Consider the following 19,916-nt stretch of genomic DNA (forward strand, 5'->3'; position numbering starts at 1 on the left):
CTAATATTTTCCTGTATTTTTTATCAGATTATGCTGATTGGATATCCGACATCATTGGTGGTGCTGAAACTTGCGCTGCTCATTAGAAACCCTAGTTGGCAACTGACCCCCTAATCCTCGCCCCCTTTCTTCTGATTCATCAGGGTTTTATATGCATAATTAGCTGATAATTCTATTTGCTGTATTGTTTCCTTGATTTATGACAGTTAACTAGATAAATCATATATGCGAGTTTCCTAAAAAGATTTTCGCCCAGTTTCACCCGGGAAAAAAGGGGCGGGATTAAATGACGAAATATAATTTAACCAATCAGTATATAAAGCCAAGTATGCCTATACAGACAAAATTATTTGTATATCCTATTTCCTTTCACTGTGAGTATCAAAAGAAAAGCAAAAATCTTACTCTTATTTATGGTAACGAAGTGTTTCATACCAAAATGAACTGTTCATCACTATAGAGTTCGATGCCAGTGGTGCCACCTGTTTCTAACCACCTCGATTCGAGAAGCCGAGACGCTCCCTTGAAAGTGTTTGGAAAGGAAGGATTCAATAAATTGATGCATTTCACACCTTTTGTGTTTTTTCCCTGCAACCTTCCACCCATATCTGAGAAATTCTATTTGCCTTTTTTTTTAATGTGGTTACTTATATGTATTGATTCAAATTATCTACAGTCTGTTTTTTTTATATAAATATATATACATATATATTATATATATGTGTGTCTGTACATATATATATATATATAAGTATGTATTTATATACATAAAAATGATTCATTTTTGGATTGCTTACGCCTGATGAGGAACTTTCTTTAAAAGTTCGAAACGTCGCGAGTTTTTCCTTTCAATTTGTGGCAGTGTTTTATTATTTCTGTTATGTGCACGTTACTGTGTTTGTGTTTTTTTGCTTCAGTTTGAAGATATTGTCGATCAAACGCATGTTTTCAGTTTGTCTAAACCATCTGTACTGTAATAGTAGTGAAGATGGTTAGAGTAATCTCTTTTATAGTGATGAAGGTTCGGCCACATGATTCTCAATTAAGTTTTGTGAATTTGGTTGCATGATTGAAGAAGAAAAAAAAATCTTTAAAAACCAAAAACAATTCTCTCTCTCATGTTGGGCCCCATTTTGTATATTCTTGGCATGTTGACGGCTGACAATCTGAAAAAACAACAACATTGGTTGATATGCTTGCTAGGGATATGTGAGCGTGTGTGTTTGTGTATATCTGTGAGTGTGTATGTGTGACTGTGTGTATGAATGAAAGAGAGAATGAAAGCTTATACATGTGAGAGTGTGTTTGTCTCTATGTATGTACGCCTGTATGTTGCGTGTGGATATGTGTGCGTATTGTATTTTGTGCCTTTGTTTCTTTGTATGTGTGACCGTTTTGGAATTATGAAAAAATGATTAGAAACAGTAATGTTACCAGAGAGTTATAAAAAAGGAACATAAAGACCAAAGGAACATCATTCTGGTCCTGACGACCCATCCCTCTGCTCAAGAGTCCGAACCATCCCGACTCTGTGGAAGTCAATCCTCATGGCCCTCAAGCTTCACAGGAGAGGCTTGAGCACTCGCTTTTATGGGCAGCACGTCTTGCATTTGACACTGATTCAACATGGCAATTGAGATTTCACTGCCTGACAAACCGGGGTAAAGCTTACGATATGAAGCCCCGAAAATCACAAAAAAGTGTGGGGAAAGAAATACAAATTCTCGCCTGCATCGCAAAGTGGCTTCGAAGTCCTGCGTGTTCAGATCAAACGGTCTCGCATTTTCACGGAGTCTCCATACGTTTTTGTGATTAATTATTATTATTATTATTATTTGTGTGTCAAATATCCGAATAATATCACCACAAGAATATTTCTTCCGATATAATATAACTAAATAAAAGTATTTGACTAAACGGAATATATATTTGTTTTTAGATGAGATATTGGTAAAGTATCTTCTTTTTACCAATGCTTTTTTCATACTAAAACTTGATTATATTTTGCTCTCTGGTATCTGGCACGGTGACGGAAGACTTCAAAGCAGCTTTTACTGTTTTATATTGGAATTTTCAAATATTTGTATGTATATCTATTATTCATTTACAAACACACACACACATATATATATATACATATGCATGTATAGTATAAGTATATATATGTATATGTATATATACACATATATATGCGTGTATAGATATATGCATACATACATATATATATACATTTATATATATACATACATACATATGTACATACATATATATATATATATATATATATATATATATATATACAAACACACAAATATCAATTAATCAATATTTCGCAAAATAAGTGGACAATTCTATAACAGGGGATGTAGCTCAGGTGGTAGAGCGCTCGCTTAGCATGTGAGAGGTACGGGGATCGATGCCCCGCATCTCCAATTTTAAGGTTTTTTAAATATGGTTCCTCTAGTGTATGTAGTCATGTCCCTACATATTCACGCTTTGTTTTATATCTGACACGGTATGGTGATCTTGACAGATTAGTATTGTTAATCATTAGCCACTTTATCAGCTATTATGGTTATCATGTCTATCCAGAGAGTATCCATATATTTATGGTCATGTTTATTTCATAACTACTCATTATGCAACCATTTTATGGTTTATTGTCTTATATGTCATTCTAAGTACAACATACACATTTCCTACAAGCTTATGAGGCTTTCAACATTTGCAAAAGTGAGTTAAGTATACCACTGTTTAGCCCCCAAGCCGAAGCGCATCTTTCAGATAAGGAAACACAGCTAAGGGTGATAATCATAAATGTTTGGGTGTATCATTGACTTTATTGAGGGCATTTTTTTCTGAACGATTCACATACTGATGGAAATGTTCGCGAGTAATATTTAGATTAAAAGAGGATACAATATTAATACAATAGCCAAAAAAGAAAGACAACGGATAAGCTTTGAAGTATGAATCACAGTATCACAGTCTAAAGCAACGAATTTCAGAAATGAATGATTGCTGAATCATTATGGCAACGGTTGACAATTTGAAAGAACCAAAACATTTGTTGTAAGAGATGTGTGCGTGTGTGTTTGTGTATGTTAGTTGTTTATGTGTGAAGGAGAGAGAAAATGAGAGGTTATGCGTGTGAGAGTGTGTTTGTGTTTATGTATGCGCGCCTTTGGATGTTTGTGTATTGTGTGCCTTTGTTTCTTCATAGGTTTGCCCGTAGTGGAATTATGAAAAGAAAATAATGATTAGAAACAGCAATATCGCCATAAGATAAAAGAGATAAAAGAGGAAGCGGGGATAAAAGGTAATAGGGATTTCATTCTGATACTGACATCCCTCTGCTCAAGAGTCCGAACCAACCAGACTCTGTAGAAGTCAATTCTCATGGCCCTCAAGTTTCACAGGAGAGGCTTGAGCACTCGCTTTTATGGGCCAGATTTACGGAGCAGATGCTACGCCGGGCTTGTGTGCACTGAGGCGAGCCCGCCTGTGTTAGCGTGTGCTGACTCATGATAGAATGTGCCAACGAGAGTTGACTCGATCTGAGCTTGGTCCTTACCCAACGCAGTGCCCAGCTACGCCAGTAACCGCCAGGTGACAGTGGAAGCTCACGAGTTGGGACGGGACTCGAAATGCCGACCACAGGGATGTGAAGTCGACACACTACCAATGAGCTACCAGACGGCATAAATGTCTATATATGGATATATCCATCTATATATACATATATAGATATGTATATATAAATATATATCAATATGTACATATGTATATATATACATAAATAAAAACAAAATATATATATACATATAACCTATGGATATACACACACACACACACATATATATATATATATATATATATGTATATATATATATATATATATATATATATATGTATGTATGTGTGTGTGTGTATATGTGTATAGTATATTTAAGATATATATCGTAGAATCAATCGAATTTGAACCAATTCATATAAGTAGTCATATAAAATAATAGAATAGAAACAGTAAATATAATTTTTCAGACATGGAAGGTTGCAGGGAAAAACACAAAGTATGTGAAATGCATCAATTTATTGAATCCTTCCTTTCCAAACACTTTCAAGGGAGCGTCTCGGCTTCTCGAATCGAGGTGGTTAGAAACAGGTGGCACCACTGGCATCGAACTCTATAGTGATGAACAGTTCATTTTGGTATGAAACACTTCGTTACCATAAATAAGAGTAAGATTTTTGCTTTTCTTTTGATACTCACAGTGAAAGGAAATAGGATATACAAATAATTTTGTCTGTATAGGCATACTTGGCATTATATACTGATTGGTTTAATTATGTTTCGTCATTTAATCCCGCCCCTTTTTTTTCCCGGGTGAAACTGGGCGGAAATCTTTTACCAACTCGCATATATGATTTATCTAGTTAACTGTCATAAATCAAGGAAACAATACAGCAAACAGATCTGTCAGTTAATTATGCATATAAAACCTTGATTAATCAGAAGAAAGAGGGGGCGGGGATTAGCGGGGTCAGTTGCCAACTAGGGTTTCTAATGAGCAGCGCAAGTTTCAGAACCAACAATGATGTCGGATATCCAATCAGCATAATCTGAAAAAAACAGGAAAATATTAGACGTTTGGATTATTACCAATCTTGTGGTTTTTACACACACACACAATTTGGCACTAGAGTTACTTATTAAATCGGAGAAAAAATAACAAGGAAAGCTAAAGTTTCAGCACAGCAAGACCTACTATTCAAGTTACCAGTGACGAAAGTGTGGGGGCTGTGCCCCCTAGGTCCCTCCCATAAATACTTACTAGCCACATTCACGTAGACTCCAGGCAGAGCACTTGTTAATCCCCAAGACGCAATTCCTATTAGCACATAGTTACCACGCCCATTATCCATAACCAAAGGGCTGCCCTGTGGACAGAAACAGGTAAATCCTAACTAGGATGATAATGATACTGATAAGATGAAGGCCGTGTTCAAGGATGATGGTAAAAGTGGTGATAACAAAGATAAGAATAACAGAATAGCAACAATGATCATAACTGCAATATCAAAAAGAACAATCATGAGAAAATAACAGTATCATAACCATACTACTAATAATTGTGACAATAATAGTAAGGACAATAATAGTAATGACAATAATCTTGATGATAATGAAAATGACAATAACAAAAGTGATAAGAATAGAAATATAATAAGTAATAGTAATAATAATATTACTGATATCAATAAATACGATAGCAATAAAGATGACAATAATAATGATGATAATCATTACCAAATTAATGAATAAGTTCAACTACAACATTACCTAACAGCATCCTAATAACAACGACAACAATCCACAACAACAAAGATCCTCACCTGACAAACACCCTTTCCTCCGTCCGTCAAGCCAGCGCAGATCATGTTCTTGGTCAGAAGTGGAAAGTAAAGATTCAAGCAGATTTCGTAAGCTTGAATAGCCACCTCGATTGCTAATAGTTGTTCAGACAGCATTCCGTCTGTCGAAAATATTGGGATTGCATTGATAAGTAAAGCCATGAAAAAATATATATTAAGGATCTTTTCCTTAAAATGGAAGAAAAACCGTTAAAATCACACCAGAAAGAAGGCGGGAAATTTTTCCAATAAATTCCATCCATTTAGACACATTTTTTGGCCTATGGGATGTATAATTGTCTACATAAACATATATTTGCATATACCTAGATATGTTTTGTACACCTTTTGGAGGAATAATGGTAAAGGTTGATAACGACTTTTTAAATAATTGGAATGCTATTTACAAAAAGAAACGATAAAAAACGATCTTATGACGGCTTCAAATATACAGGTTAGAAAAAAAGAAGAAAAAAGAAACTGATAAAGCATAAAAGAGCTACTTAAGAGTTATGCAGTATCTTGGAATTGGCTCTCAGGCTGTGGTATTTGAGAGCTATCCTATTCAACAGTTATAGCCCCTACGTCGGGATATAGACAAACAATCTCTCTCACACACCCTCCCCAACACGATCCTTCTACTTAAAGCCCCACCCACCATCTCTCTTACCATATCCCAAGGGGCCCCAGCCCGTAACAACCGCAACGCCGTCATCAATCTTCTGACCAAGGGCAGGAAGACACACGGGAGCGATGTACACTTGGTCCAAAGGCACAGGACTGGAGAGCTTCAGAAGGGCGATGTCGTTGTCCAGAGCTACTAAGCCATACAAAGGATGCGTCACAATCTGGAACAAGCAAACTAAAATTAAAGTATATAAAACAGGGAATTCCATTAGTCTGAAAGATGAAGTAAAACTATGGTATGGAAAGAGATTTGAAAGAAAGATGGAGAGGTGATAAGATAGAGGATTAAGTTTTGTCAACGTAGAGGCAGATTAAATGAAAAGAAAAAAAACAACATACATATATATAAACATATATATATATATATATATATATATATATATATATATAAATATACATATGTATATATATACATATATACATATATATACATATATTATGTACCTTGAAGCAAGATTAAATAAGTTTTGAAATGCAGAATAAACATGGAATCTTGCAAATAATAGTATATCTAGGTGTTTATAAAGAGTCAAAAACAAGTCAGTATTTCAAACCTTCTAGCCTTACATTCAAGACAGTTCATATAAGTGGTACGAACCTGAGCTATGTCGCGACGAACAAGGCCGACCGCATTGTCTATGGTCCAGTCGTGCAGTCCCAGAAGGACTTGGTGGTCGAGGGGTGTCCTGGAAATAAAGTTATCAAACAAAATGTCATACTAACGAAAAGGAAAATGAGTGTATTATACTCCCCCTCTCCCTAAATATACATATATATATATATATATATATATATATATATATATATATATATATATATATACATATATTATATATATATATATATATATATATATATATATATATATATATATATATATATATATATATATATTTTTATATATATATATATATATATACATACATATATATATATGCACGATACATTCTACCCGGGCCACAGTGTAGCCTTAGATGAACATAAATAGATAGAGCAAATAAAGTTAGAATCATAAAATTAAGTTTTCTGAACATAGTAAAACATGAAAGTATTAATCGGCTCATGGATATAATGCAAGCAAAAGGGAAAATTGAATGAATACAAGAAAATAACCAGGATACACTTACTGGTCTTGGACCGAGTGCAACTAAACATACCGTAAGGTGCAGGTGCAAGATGTGAGAACCCACAGGTCGGAAACAAGGGCGCCTCCGCAGTAAGGAATCATTTTGAGTCGTTCTACTAAAGCCACCTGCCATGGGTACGTGTGTGGTATGGTGACATCGCCCACTATACGGTCAGCAAGGTTTGGGACTCCGCATTCTATGGGCGTGAAGGGTCGACAATTGGAAACAGGAAGGATAAAGGAAACAGGAAATAGCAGGAGGCAAAGGGAAATAAGAAGTAATATGTGGTGGATGAATGGGTGAATGGTTACATACGAAGGTCAAATTGTAAAGATGAAAAAGGAAAATCACTTCGTAAAATAAAGTGATGTGAATCACGCACTCAGTTTTATTGTGGATGGAAAGTCGAGAAATTGATATTGAAGAATAAAACCATTGTTTCGGTTAGGTTAGGTTAAGTTCCATTCCACAATGGGATTCTTCAGGTTTACTTTTGTATAGATTCAGTTTCAGATGAGTGGGAAACTCATCAGCCAAAAATATTTGAAATTACATCAACATACTCTTGCTGTACAGATCTGTTTGGTAGGGGGAGGGGGAGGGGGCTTGCTGTGGCAAAACATCCTGCGGTCGACCCGTTGCTTTACCTGCCCCCCCACCCCCCACCCACACACACACACACACACATATATATGACTCTGCCCATGCCACTGTATATAATTTACAGCATGTCTATAATGACATAATTTCATAAAGTCAAAAGTTTGAGACACAAACATCTCAGGCTTTAAAAGATGCATAACTATCGAAAGTATTCAACTACAGCTCATTTCTTTATATTCACAGAAATCGTTTCTTTTCTAAAACTCACCGCAGTTCTTGGGCTTCGAGGGCAGCGGCAACGGCGGGGCAGGAAGGTGCGACAAGTAAGCGCAGTCGTCCTCGGAGATTTTTCCCGCGATCCAGCTCAGGTAACCTGGGACGAGTAACAGAAAGTATGGGCTTATCTGTGCATGTGTACATACTTAATAGATAGATAGATAGATAGACGGTGTGTGCACATTACGCACACACATGTATGTATGCATGTATGTATATGCTCATCCGGCTTATTCTTCCAGGATGAGCAGAAGCGCTGACAGAGCCCCGCTGAGAGGTCGGCCTCCGCCACTTACTCGAAACTCGGACGACCACTCCCGAGTAGCTGGCCCTTCCGCAGCCCCCCGACGTGATGCCCAGGAGATGTGATGCCCCGTCGGGCCCGGCGGCGACCAGGCAGCCTCCGGTGTCGGACTGAAGGGACAAGCAATTTAGGTCGTTCCTTGCATGTTACTCGTCCTCTCTCTCTCTCTCTCTCTCTCTCTCTCTCTTTCCTTCTCCCTCCCTCCCTCCCTCTCCCTCCCTCCCCCTCCCTCCCCCTCCCTCCCCCTCCTTCCACTCCTCCCTCCCCCTCCCTCCCCCTCCTTCCACTCCTCCCTCCCCGTCCCTCCCCCTCCTTCCACTTCTTCCTCCCACTCCTTCCTTCTACTCTCACCTGACACGCGCCCTGGCCCTCTGCCCCGGCGCACACAACATCCTCCGCGATGCTCAGCAAAGAGTCCTGCTTTCCGCACTCCTCCTGCGGCACGATGGCCAACTCCGCCTCCTGCAGCGTCTCCGTCGCGTCCCCGTCTGTAGGGCCACGTTTGCAGGAAAGGAAGACGTTTCGGAAATTATGAGAAGAAATGAAAATTCAATAGATATTCAAACATGATAATGCTCACTGACACGCATAGCGCACACGTCTAAATCAAGACGAAGAGATAAAACAAAGAAATAACCTCCGAGTTTGCTCCAGCCGATGGCGGTGGCTGTTGTGGCCGCGGCCATTGCGTCTTCCATTCCCAGGCAGATGGGAGCAACCTGGGGGAGGAAGAGGAACAGGCGGAGGACGAGGAAGAGGAGGAGGAGGAGGAAGAGGAAGAGGAGGGGGAGGAGGAGGAGGAAGAGGAAGAGGAGGAGGAGGAAGAAGGAGGAAGAGGAGGAGAAGGAGGAAGAGGAGGAGAGGAGGAGGAGAGGAGGAAGAAAGGAGGAGGAGAGGAGGAAGGAAGGAGGAAGAGAGGAGGAAGAAAGGAGGAGGGAGGAAGAGGAAGAGGAGGAGGGAGGAGAGGAGGAAGGAAGGAGGAAGAGAGGAGGAAGAGGAGGAGAGAGGAGAGAGGAAAGAGGAAGAGGAGAAGGAGGAAGAGGAGGAGAAGAAGGAGGAAGAGGAGGAGAAGGAGGAAGAAGGAGGAAGAGGAGGAGAAGGAGGAAGAGGAACAGGCGAAGGACGAGGAAGACGGAGGAAGAGAAGGAGGAGAAGGAGGAATGAAGTAGAAGAGAAGGAGATATGAAGTAGAAGAGGAGTAGGAGGAAGAAAGAGGAAGAGAAGGAGAAGGAGGACGGAAGAAGGGAAATAGGAGGAGGAGTAGGAGAAGAATAAGGAGGAGGGGAGGAAGACAAGAAAAGAAAAAAAAAAGAAGAAAAGGGAGGAGGAGGAAGTGAAGTTTCTTTAGTCTGTGATGTACATGAGAAGAAATATGAAATATAACATTTTTTTCAGACTGCTATTTTCCTCATTTGGCAAAATTGCAGTTTTGGAATATGTACCATGAATATAACGAAGCTACTTATAAGGGGCAGAACATAAGTTTTTGCATTTGATATCATAAAAAAGAGTCATCCTCACAATTATGAACATCTCTATTGTTGATAACTTAACATTTAATATAGGTATGTAAGCTATACCCCACCCCCCCTGCCTTTACTCTTTCTCTATCATTTCCTTTACCATAACATACCTGTCTGACCCGGAGTACAATACTAAACCAACTGGATTACTGTACTGTACTCTCGGAATTACACCTGAAGACGCCAGAAGTTCGAGTCCGGGTCAGGGAGGAATGTTATACATATATCAATGCGTCATTGCATCCTCTATCATTATGTCGTTTTGCAAAGCTCTTCTCCCCCTGGCTCACCATCAGACATGCAACCCCTATCCTTATTTGTTCTTCCCTATTCTGCAACGTATAAGCCTCCTCTGCAATCGCCATCTCCTCAGCCTCACCTTCGAACTCAAGTCAGCTGGTTCCTCTAGCTTGAGAAGCGCAATGTTATGAGCGAGAGTCACTGGGTGGTATTTCTCGTGGACGATCACCTTCGCGACGCGGATCCTCTGTCGACATTCTTCGGTCCCGTTTCGCAAGAACTTCGTCCCCAACACCGCTTCGATGCTGTCTTCTGCCAGGTTGATGCTTTGGGGGAAAGGAGCACGGACATTTATTCATTTCTTTAGCTGATGGGGATGCCAATATCCTTCTAATCCTTCGAGAGAAATGTAAGTAGTATGTTTAGACTTTCGTGTAATCGCCTTCTAGTCCGAGTCCTAGTTGTAGCTGCATAGTAAACATCACCATTTAATACTTGAGGGGAACTTGCCATAAAACTAACAAATGAAATCCTATTAAATGCTTTCTGACTCACGATATCCTAAACTGTCGCTTGATTAGTCTAGAACATTCCCCTTCCCTTCCGAGTTCGCCCCGCGGCGTCGCCAACGTGTGGACCGCCGGTTTTGACTCGCATCCGGGACTCGTGCCAGAACGAGCAGGGGCGTGTTTTCCGGATACAGCAGTCGAAAACGGCGGTTCACACACTGGTCAGTGGAAACGTTGTCTGGAGACCTTCAAAATGGGACTGGACCTAATCCCTAGCATCGTGGCTTCATCTCGCAACTTACTTCCTGACGCTGGAAGCAGCGGTGAGGAGGTACTGCCCCGTGATGAGCGAGGCGCCGCATATCAGATCGCCGCCGCTCGTCAACACTCCTGCCATCCAAGGGAAATCGGCGTCCAGTCTTCGACCGCACGGGGCTGTTGTTGCAAGGCTAGATTACTTGCAAGCCCAATGGGTGTTCTCATAATAACAATGATTCCCTACATGTTTGATATTGTTTCAAGCGTTTAACACAACGAGGGCGAGCGCGAGGGAGGACGACTTACGGCACTCAGCCGGAGCGATGGGAAGTAGGCGGTCGTGCTCTGAAATGGAAGACATCTTGAGGCGAAACGCATTTCCGGTTCTGGAAACTTGATGGATGAAATGTTATTAGTTATAGCCATCAAAGAACTAATCTAATTTCATGACATAGTTATGGTAATAGGCGAACATTCTCATAAACTATTTGTATATGTATGTGTCTGCGTGCTTACACATATGATTGCGTAGGTTGGTGAGTGGGCGTGTGTGTCTTTGTGTATGTGTATATGGATGTATGTGTGTTTATGTGCGTGAGGGAAGAAAACGAAAGAGAGAGGAGAGATAAATAGATAGGTAGAAAGAGAGAGAGAGCGAGAGAGACACTCACCAGGTCCCGTAAGGTGGTGCCTCGTCGGTCTCCGTCGAGCGTCGTGCCGAGGCGACGGAATCCCGAAGCTCTGGAAGAGAGAAGCACGAGGCGAACACTCAACGACTCGCTCGCTTCCGCCACGGAGGTGGAAGGAGGCCACAGGATAACCGATATAAAAATCAACACAAAGTAAATATGAACGTAATATGCACACACAAACACACACACATTATATATATATATATATATATATATATATATATATATATATATATATATATATATATATATATATATATATATATATATATGTATGTATATATATATACATATATACTGTATATGTACATACACATATATATGTATGTATGTATGTATGTATGTATGCATATATGTTTGTATATGTGTGTGTGTATAGACACATTGTCACACCGTTTTGATGATCAAGTTTTGATTGATTTTTTCATCCCATTTGAATTCCGGATCAATAGCAACCTGCAATTTAAATTAATATTGATATTTTCACCAGTTTGTTTAATTCCAGTATTTAAAGAACGACGTTGTATTGCAATATTACATATATTAATAGATATCGCGATAAGCTAATTGACATTCAATCTAAATACGTTTTATATGCCTGGAGTATCAGAACTTTGTGACGTTTATTCTACATCCTTATCTATATATGAGTTCCGGGGTTTTTGACGTTGAAAGTCATAATGGCGATAGTAATAAGGATGATGGTATTGATAATGATGGTAATTTTTGTAGTAATATGATGCTTGTAATGATATTGATGATAACAATATTGTTAACAATATTCTAAATAACAACAGCAATGTTTGTGTGTACATGTATATATATATATATATATATATATATATATATATATATATATATATATATATATATATATATATATATATATATATATATATATATATATATATATATATATATATATATATATATATATGAATGTGTATATACAGGTATATCTATGTTTATCTATCTATATGTATATATATATTATATATACATATATTTATTTATATATACATATAGACACAAACTATGAGTTTTGATGAACAACTTGTAATTAATTTTTTTCATCACTTGCGAATTCCGGATCACTAATAATATGCAGTTCGAATAAATAAATATAATCTTATCAGTTTCCTTAATTCCAGTCAGTAAATCAGCATTCAATCTACATACATACATATACATATATATATACATATATATATATATATATATATATATATATATATATATATATATATATATATATACATGCCTAGTAATTGATAATAGTTGACAATATATCAGAAATTTTGAATGTTTATTTTATAATAAAAAAAAAATTAAGCATAACTTCTAGGCTCGGCCGGAACTCAATTATGAAACGAAATTTTGTGGAAACATTATTGTTAAGTTATTGGGATTTTTTAAAACTCTTTCCCATAAATAACGACGTTTCATCTCAAAATAATTCTTCTGGCATGCGAATGAACCGCCGGAAGTTAATCTTCCGGCAATCAGGACGGCGAAAAGGCAGAATGCCGACAGGAAATGACAACATGCCAGGGTCTTTCATGCCGTCGGTAACAACAACAGAATCAGTGATGATGCTGATAATGATGGTAATTTTAGCAGTAATAACAAAAATAAGGATGATAATGCTGTGGAATAGTAATGTTAATGGCAATAATGATCACAATATTCTAAAGAATATGACTGATGCTTGTATATGTGTATATAAACAACTACTGAAAACGTTTTTCGTTTTCTCCATTTTCTGTGTAAGTCCGTTTTCATTCGACGGATTTGAGTTCTTTTCTGAAATAGCTACTCCTTCGAGAAATCCGAAACAAATAGGCTTTGCACATATTTTCCACTAATTCACTCATTCTGTGTATTTTTCTCAAAGATTTCTACTAACCGCCATACAGTGTCTGGTCATAAAATTCAGGGTAAACGAAGCCATCGTCCACAAGATCAACGGACAGACTGTGAGAATCCTATACTTTTTATCCTTTTTTTCTTTTTATCTCTTACGTCGCCTTTAACGCACAACTTTAGTAGTTGAATAGAGGTTGATATTAGAAACAATACTTCAACTTACTCTACATAAGATATGAAAAAAATACAAGAAAACCAACATAGTCCAAGGTATCGTAAATGACAATGATAACAATAGACCCTTAGGAGGCTAGAGGTTTCCCGCCCACAGAATATGCAACAGCCAAAAAAGTAGCAACAAATCAGGTTTGTGATACAGGGTTAGGAAGCCTTTTATATCTCTTATACCTGATATGAACTGTAGTCTCATTTTTTATAGACCGAAATAATAGCAATGAAGATAAACATGATAATAACAATGCTAATAAGAGCAGGCCTAATAGTTAGAACGATAATGATAACAATGCTGATAATAATTGTTCTAGTAATTAAAATGCCGATAATGGTAGTAGAAGTAATGATAACAATGCACTCAGAAACAACAGGAACAGGAATGGTTGCAATAGCAATACAAATAACTTTACCGCCAAAGGCAACAGGAGGCAAAGCGCAGACACGCGAGCGAGGAACATTGTGTCTTTGTCAAAGCAGATTCAACACTGACGACTCTTAGGTTAGTCAACGCTTATTTATTGAACGCTTATTGCGTGAGGACAGATGTGTAATTGTAATAATGAAAAGTTGATGCCGTCATTTGCATAATAGTTGTGATTGAGTCAAGATAATGAATACGTAACATTCTCATCCAAACTTAAAAGTATATTAGATTCATATTTTTTTTTAGCAACACTGATATCAATCAGTCTGACTTGTTTAATCATGTTTAATCATGTGAGTAGTTGGAAAAGAACATTTGTGAGGAATGTCACAGGACGTTAATCAAGAGTGAGAGAAACACACACACACACATGGAGAGAAAGAGAGTACTGACACAGGGGGATTAAAAGATTCATAAATATATCTAAAAGGCATCTATAAGGCCCTTCCCTTCATTACGAAAACTGAAGCCTTCCCAGCACTCAAAGTGGATACAACGAGCAAAACGTATATAGTAATTTTCAACATTTACCCTTACCCGGCAGGATGTATTTTGCCATTTACTGTCTTACTTCTAGGGAAAAGGCATACAGGGATAGAAAACCCGTTATTATTAGAATTTTACATGAAATACTTTCACCAAAGAAAAGCTACACATAGCTACTGTCTGCTTGGCTATTGAAAAAAGGAAACAATTGTACCAGAAGCATTACCAGAGGAACCTCGATCCATCACATCAAGCCGCCATGTTAAATTTACAACCTGTCATATGCATATACTTTTTACTTCCCAGCCAGTATATTTATCCCTGATTGTCAATCACTGCTTTGGAAATTAATTTCGAAAAATCAATCTAAGACCAAGTAGGCAGATGATTAGGTGTTTCCTAGCTTATACAGACACAGCTTCTTCGACATGCGATTTATAGATTCAAATCTAATCTACTTAATTGATTTCCTCAGGTGTGGACACTCGTCATAAAATTTGGTGGCGCTTTTTCGATTTTGTTCTTGGTACTAAGCGGACAATCTGCAGTTTCATATCCAGGAGCCGATTTTCCCTTTTGTTCGGTTAGGTCCTCGGGAATAGGTTTCTAAAAACCTTGCTCATCTTGGTCGTTGTGCAGGAATTTCCTTGTCTGTTTCGAACCGTTTCCCTTCAAATTTGGAAGGTAAAAGCTATGGCACGTCGCTTGCTTTTCTTGGACATATTATACCAGCCTTGACTACTAATGGCGGTCTTTCCATTTTCTTATACCAAGCTGGTGCTCCAACTCTTTTAATAAGCTTCAAGCATTTTCTTGCATCATCACACGATACTGTTGTTTCCTCAAACCATCAGTCCTGTATGGTTGCAGTCCCTATACCATCCACATAAGAACCAGCGTCATATTCGATACTTTGGGTTGTTTTCATAATAAAAACTTGCATTACCCTTTTTTTCTTTTCATTGCTGTGGACCCTAAATCCTTGCTTTGGTTGTGTCATTATTGTCTTCCTATATTTTTACAGCTTCTCTACGACATTCACTCCCTACTTTTTATGTGTGAAACCTCGATACAGAGCAGATCTCTTAAAGTGAGCCACTACACTATAAATGATACGTGAGTGCCGCTTTTGATTCTTGTCTGGCGCTTGATTAATTTCCAATGGAATCTGATGCTCCTCCAGTCCCACACTCAGTTTTAAAGCATTGTTCTGTGGTCTTTTCACTCACTTCTTCGTCGGTTGAGTATCGCTAAGGAAGCTCGGACTATAATTTGTGGTGTACATGGTTATGATGTAAGAAAAAAAAAAAAAAGGGTAATTTAATAATTTGTAGCAATGTCCAATGTCACAATTATTTGTGCTTGTTGGCATTGGGCAATTTTAGGATTACATAGGTCATAGTATTTATTTTTTATTTATTTGCTTATACTACTCCTTCTGTAGTGTTACATGGTGTTATCCAATTCTATGCTTATTCAATTTGTGTATGGTTCGATGGCTTATAGTTATTTGCTGGTATTGTATTTATTTAATCTTTATTCGTTCTTTCATTTTCTTATTACGGATATATAGATTCAGGCTGATTGCATTTGAAGTTTATCGAGATTATAATACGTGTGTGGCTGTTATAGTTCTTACTGGCCTCTTAAGCAGACTGCTTTCTGCAAATGTTTTTGGCAACATTAAGGTATAAGTCAATATTCTGCAGCGAGAATGCAAGTCTAGCCAGGAATTGGCCTGACTAATGCAGGAGGAAGTGGCCATCATCAACCATCAGTCTGAGTTCAGGAACAACCACTTATCGGAGCACCACTTTGGCACATTTTGTTATGAATCTTGATCATTGTCTTTCGATTGCTTTGCAGGATGAATAATAACGTCTAAATGATATTTGACTGATACGTCCGATTTCTATTTACTATAGACCTTGCTTTGACAACTGCTCTTTTTGATACAAAAAACACATACACACAAACACAGACATTGACACAAAAAAAAAGCCAAGCTGTGATCCACCTTCAGCTTTCTATAATCTTCATGTAAATGATAGATGTAATCATACTTATCATTTTTTGTTTCTTTGTTTGTGATTTAGCTGCAAAGATCTTTTATGTCGTGTAAATATTTGCTATTTCATTTAAATTTTCTTAAAAAGTTATATATATATTTTTTATTCTGAAGTATTTGCTGTTACTGATTTTGCTGCTTAAACATATTTCCATGCTGCCTTTGGCCTTACTGAATTTCTAGTAACTCATTCTCTGGGAGAAATATAAACTTTTTAGACTTTCTTCTCTTTTTCTTCTCATCCTTTGTCATCCATGGCGATCTTATTTATATATCAAAGGCATTTTAATTTTAAAATATACTACATCAGGATCATTTCCTGTGCCATCTTTTGTTAAAGCTTCCCATGTTCTCTACGTATTGATCTGTAACAATCCTTTCCCTTGGGATCTCTAAGACATATCCCTAGTTTAGGGGTAATCAAAGTCCCTCTCACCCAAAAGGGAATATTAAAAAAAAAAAAAAAAAATCTGCTAAGGTATGGACATTAATTAGATCAGGATAAAATCTTTCAAAAGAAAAAATGATTGGTAGCGTGACGAGTTACTTATCAGTTATCAGTTTTAATAAAGAGGAAGGGCTATGTAGGCCTTATTCTGTATATCAAATTACATAATAACTCATAACATACAAAATCAACTCTTCATACATATCTCTCACAGGAATTACGTCCTTCTCTCTTCTTTGTTGAGAATCGGTCGTGACGTGTTAGTCTTGAACAATGATAATAATAATTATTTCCTTCAAAACCTCAACTTTAATCAGACTTCCAAATTCTCGAGAATATGAGAAATGTTTACAAAGCTAGCAATGCATTACCGAAGGCGCCGTGACCAGAAACTTCTACGTTTATTTCGACAATACAGGGTATGCACAACTGTGTCTGAATCCTATTCGTGTCCCCTAAGAGTGAATTATATTACAAGAACAAGGTAGTTTAGTTACAGGCGCCTCTATGGAAGAATAATTTCCTGGTCGCCGGCAACACGAAGGAAAGGAGTTCGAATTCTTACATCGGTTATGCTATTCGGCCGCGAGACGGAGAATACTACTTGATCAGCGGTGGTTGAGAGGACCTTTCTAACTCTCATGACCTTTCTATCTCCAAAATCGGCAGACTGGATGACTTTGAGACGTTTAAGAGGATTAGGGTATGGGCGGATTCGGGTTGGATTTCGAAGCAGGAGTGCAGATCGGGTTTTCCAAGGAGTACCAAATGTATCCCAGGTCGCATATTGTGCACAATCTATGTCCTCATCGACTTGGGATCTCCCGAGTTCCGTCCTCTTGATTCTCACAGGACGCGGATCCTCGATTAAGAGTTCACACACTAGCAGGGTCCATACACCGGTGATCCTGTGCTTCATGCTTCCGATTTGCTCTCTTGACAGAGCTGACTTTAGAGAGCATAGGGCAGTGGTTCTCAAACTGGGTGCCGCGGCACCCTGGGGTGCCACGGACAGCGCCTAGGGGTGCCACAAGATTGCCATGAATTTTGTCTTGGCTAGATCGTTTCAAGGTACATTTGTAAAACAGTTTGTAGCAGTCTGCCTATAATTAAATGTCGGTGTAGGAAGTTACTTGCTCTAATATTTTACTAAAATATAGGTAGATATTTCCTTTTGCACACTACCACTACTACTACTACTACTACTACTACTACTACTACTACTACTGATAACATAATAATTCTGAGCATCTTGAGGTACTGGAAAAGCAACTTCAGTACTATTTTCCAGACATATGCACTGAAAACTATGACTGGATAAGAAACCCATTTGTTGCACCAGTATCAACCCAATCTCAGCTTACCGGGGGCCTTACCCTCACGGAAGAAGAGCAGTTAGTGGAAATGCGTAATGATCGTAACCTGAAGTTATTGCACATGCAGCTGCCTCTTGACGAATTCTGGGTTCAGATGAAGGCTAAGTATCCTCAAGTTGCAAAGAAAGCTCTGGTAATCCTTATCCAGTTCTCTACATCTTACCTGTGTGAGCTGGGATTTTCTGTTCTAGCTAACATTAAAACGAACAAGAGGGCAAGATTGCAAACTCTTGAAGAAGAAATGAGAGTATGTTTGTCCACTATTCAACCCAACTTGAAAAGGATCTGTCAGTCACATCAAGCACATGTATCTCACTAAATCAGGTTAGCTTTTGTTTGTTTTGCTTATTTGACTATCAGTGATTATCATGCCTTTTTCTCTTCTTCTTTTTATGCTACTTTGCATTTATAACTCTTAAGTTAATCTAATATTCTGAATCTAATTCCACTGACGAGTTCTATGTTTCGGCATGTACTACAGTACATCATATGTTAATTTGGGTTTGAGTACGGATAATAATTTTAAATCATTAATTAAAGTAATTCAAACAGGTACAATTTTATATCAGAAGTTAATTCATGTGAGGAGGGGTGATGGTGAAAAAGGGGTGCCACAGAAAGGATTATATAAATTCAGGGTGCCATCACTGAAAAAAGATTGAGAACCACTGGCATAGGGGTGTACCAACCTCGATTCCAAATAACATGGTCTCTGTCTTTAATTTGCTGTTGTTATACTACTGTATGGAACAGTCGTCATCCTTATTGCATTTGATATTCCTGTGTTGTTGTTAATCAGAACATGTAGATTTCCATAGTTGTATATAATGGCAGTTTTATTAGCAGCCATTCTGCTCTCTCTCTCTCCTCTACTCTCTCTCTTCTCTCTTTCTCTCTCTGCTGCTTTGAAAGTCATACCGTTCAGACGCTTATGTCTTTCATGTCTTACTCAGCCTGTGGCACTCAATGTCTTGGCCTCACTTGACGGTAGTCCCGCTTCCTCTCATCTGTCCTCGACTTAGGTCCTCAAGTTCGTGGCGAAGAAGGCGACTTTACCGGCACGGAGAAGTCTTCCGTCACAGTCTACGGCAAAAGGTCTCGCCAGAACTACGAGTCAGTGTGTCCGAAGGGCAGCGGGGTGTAAGGACGTAAACATGAAAAACCTTTGGTTTTGTTGATTCATGTAGTGATTCAGCAATCATTCACATGGGAAAGACTGTTAGTTGCTTTAGACTGCGATACTGTGATTCATGCTTCAAGGCCCATCAGTTATGTTTCGTTTTTGGCTGCAAATGATGGGGTATAAACCCTTTAGCTATTATATTTATATTGAATCCTCTTTTAATCTAAATATCACTCTAAATAATCTAAATATTATTC

General features: G+C 38.1%; 1 protein-coding gene and 1 non-coding gene across 2 annotated transcripts; one reads left to right on the forward strand and one right to left on the reverse strand.

The window, feature by feature from the left end:
• Positions 1 to 2,359: 2,359 nt before the first annotated feature.
• TRNAA-AGC (transfer RNA alanine (anticodon AGC)) lies at positions 2,360 to 2,432 on the forward strand. Its single transcript has one exon. It is a non-coding gene; the product is annotated as a tRNA-Ala (tRNA).
• A 1,667-nt stretch (positions 2,433 to 4,099) lies between these two features.
• On the reverse strand, positions 4,100 to 11,281 carry LOC122261589 (transmembrane protease serine 9-like). The gene is made up of 12 exons (XM_086551974.1): positions 10,987 to 11,281; positions 10,315 to 10,501; positions 9,050 to 9,131; positions 8,764 to 8,900; positions 8,405 to 8,522; positions 8,101 to 8,205; positions 7,260 to 7,425; positions 6,701 to 6,788; positions 6,086 to 6,263; positions 5,398 to 5,537; positions 4,836 to 4,941; positions 4,100 to 4,623 (listed from the first exon to the last, which is right to left on the reverse strand). Exons 1-12 carry the CDS (start codon positions 11,079 to 11,081, stop codon positions 4,565 to 4,567), a joined length of 1,461 nt encoding a protein of 486 aa, XP_086408100.1. The 5' UTR covers positions 11,082 to 11,281; the 3' UTR covers positions 4,100 to 4,564.
• Positions 11,282 to 19,916: the final 8,635 nt, after the last annotated feature.

The sequence above is a fragment of the Penaeus japonicus genome, unplaced genomic scaffold (genome assembly GCF_977035675.1).
Source record: "Penaeus japonicus unplaced genomic scaffold, GWHDUDI00000001_assembly GWHDUDI00000026, whole genome shotgun sequence".
Taxonomy (NCBI): Eukaryota; Metazoa; Arthropoda; class Malacostraca; order Decapoda; family Penaeidae; genus Penaeus; species Penaeus japonicus.

Bases quoted from the DNA above. Each gene is read 5' to 3' on its own strand.
- LOC122261589 (XM_086551974.1), bottom strand. From the start codon at position 11,081: ATGGCAGGAGTGTTGACGAGCGGCGGCGATCTGATATGCGGCGCCTCG. The intron at 8,523-8,763 runs GTGAGAGTAGAA...TTGTCCCTTCAG, and splicing joins AGGGCCAGGGCGCGTGTCAG to TCCGACACCGGAGGCTGCCT. The intron at 5,538-6,085 runs GTAAGAGAGATG...TATTTTCGACAG, and splicing joins CTGGGGCCCCTTGGGATATG to ACGGAATGCTGTCTGAACAA.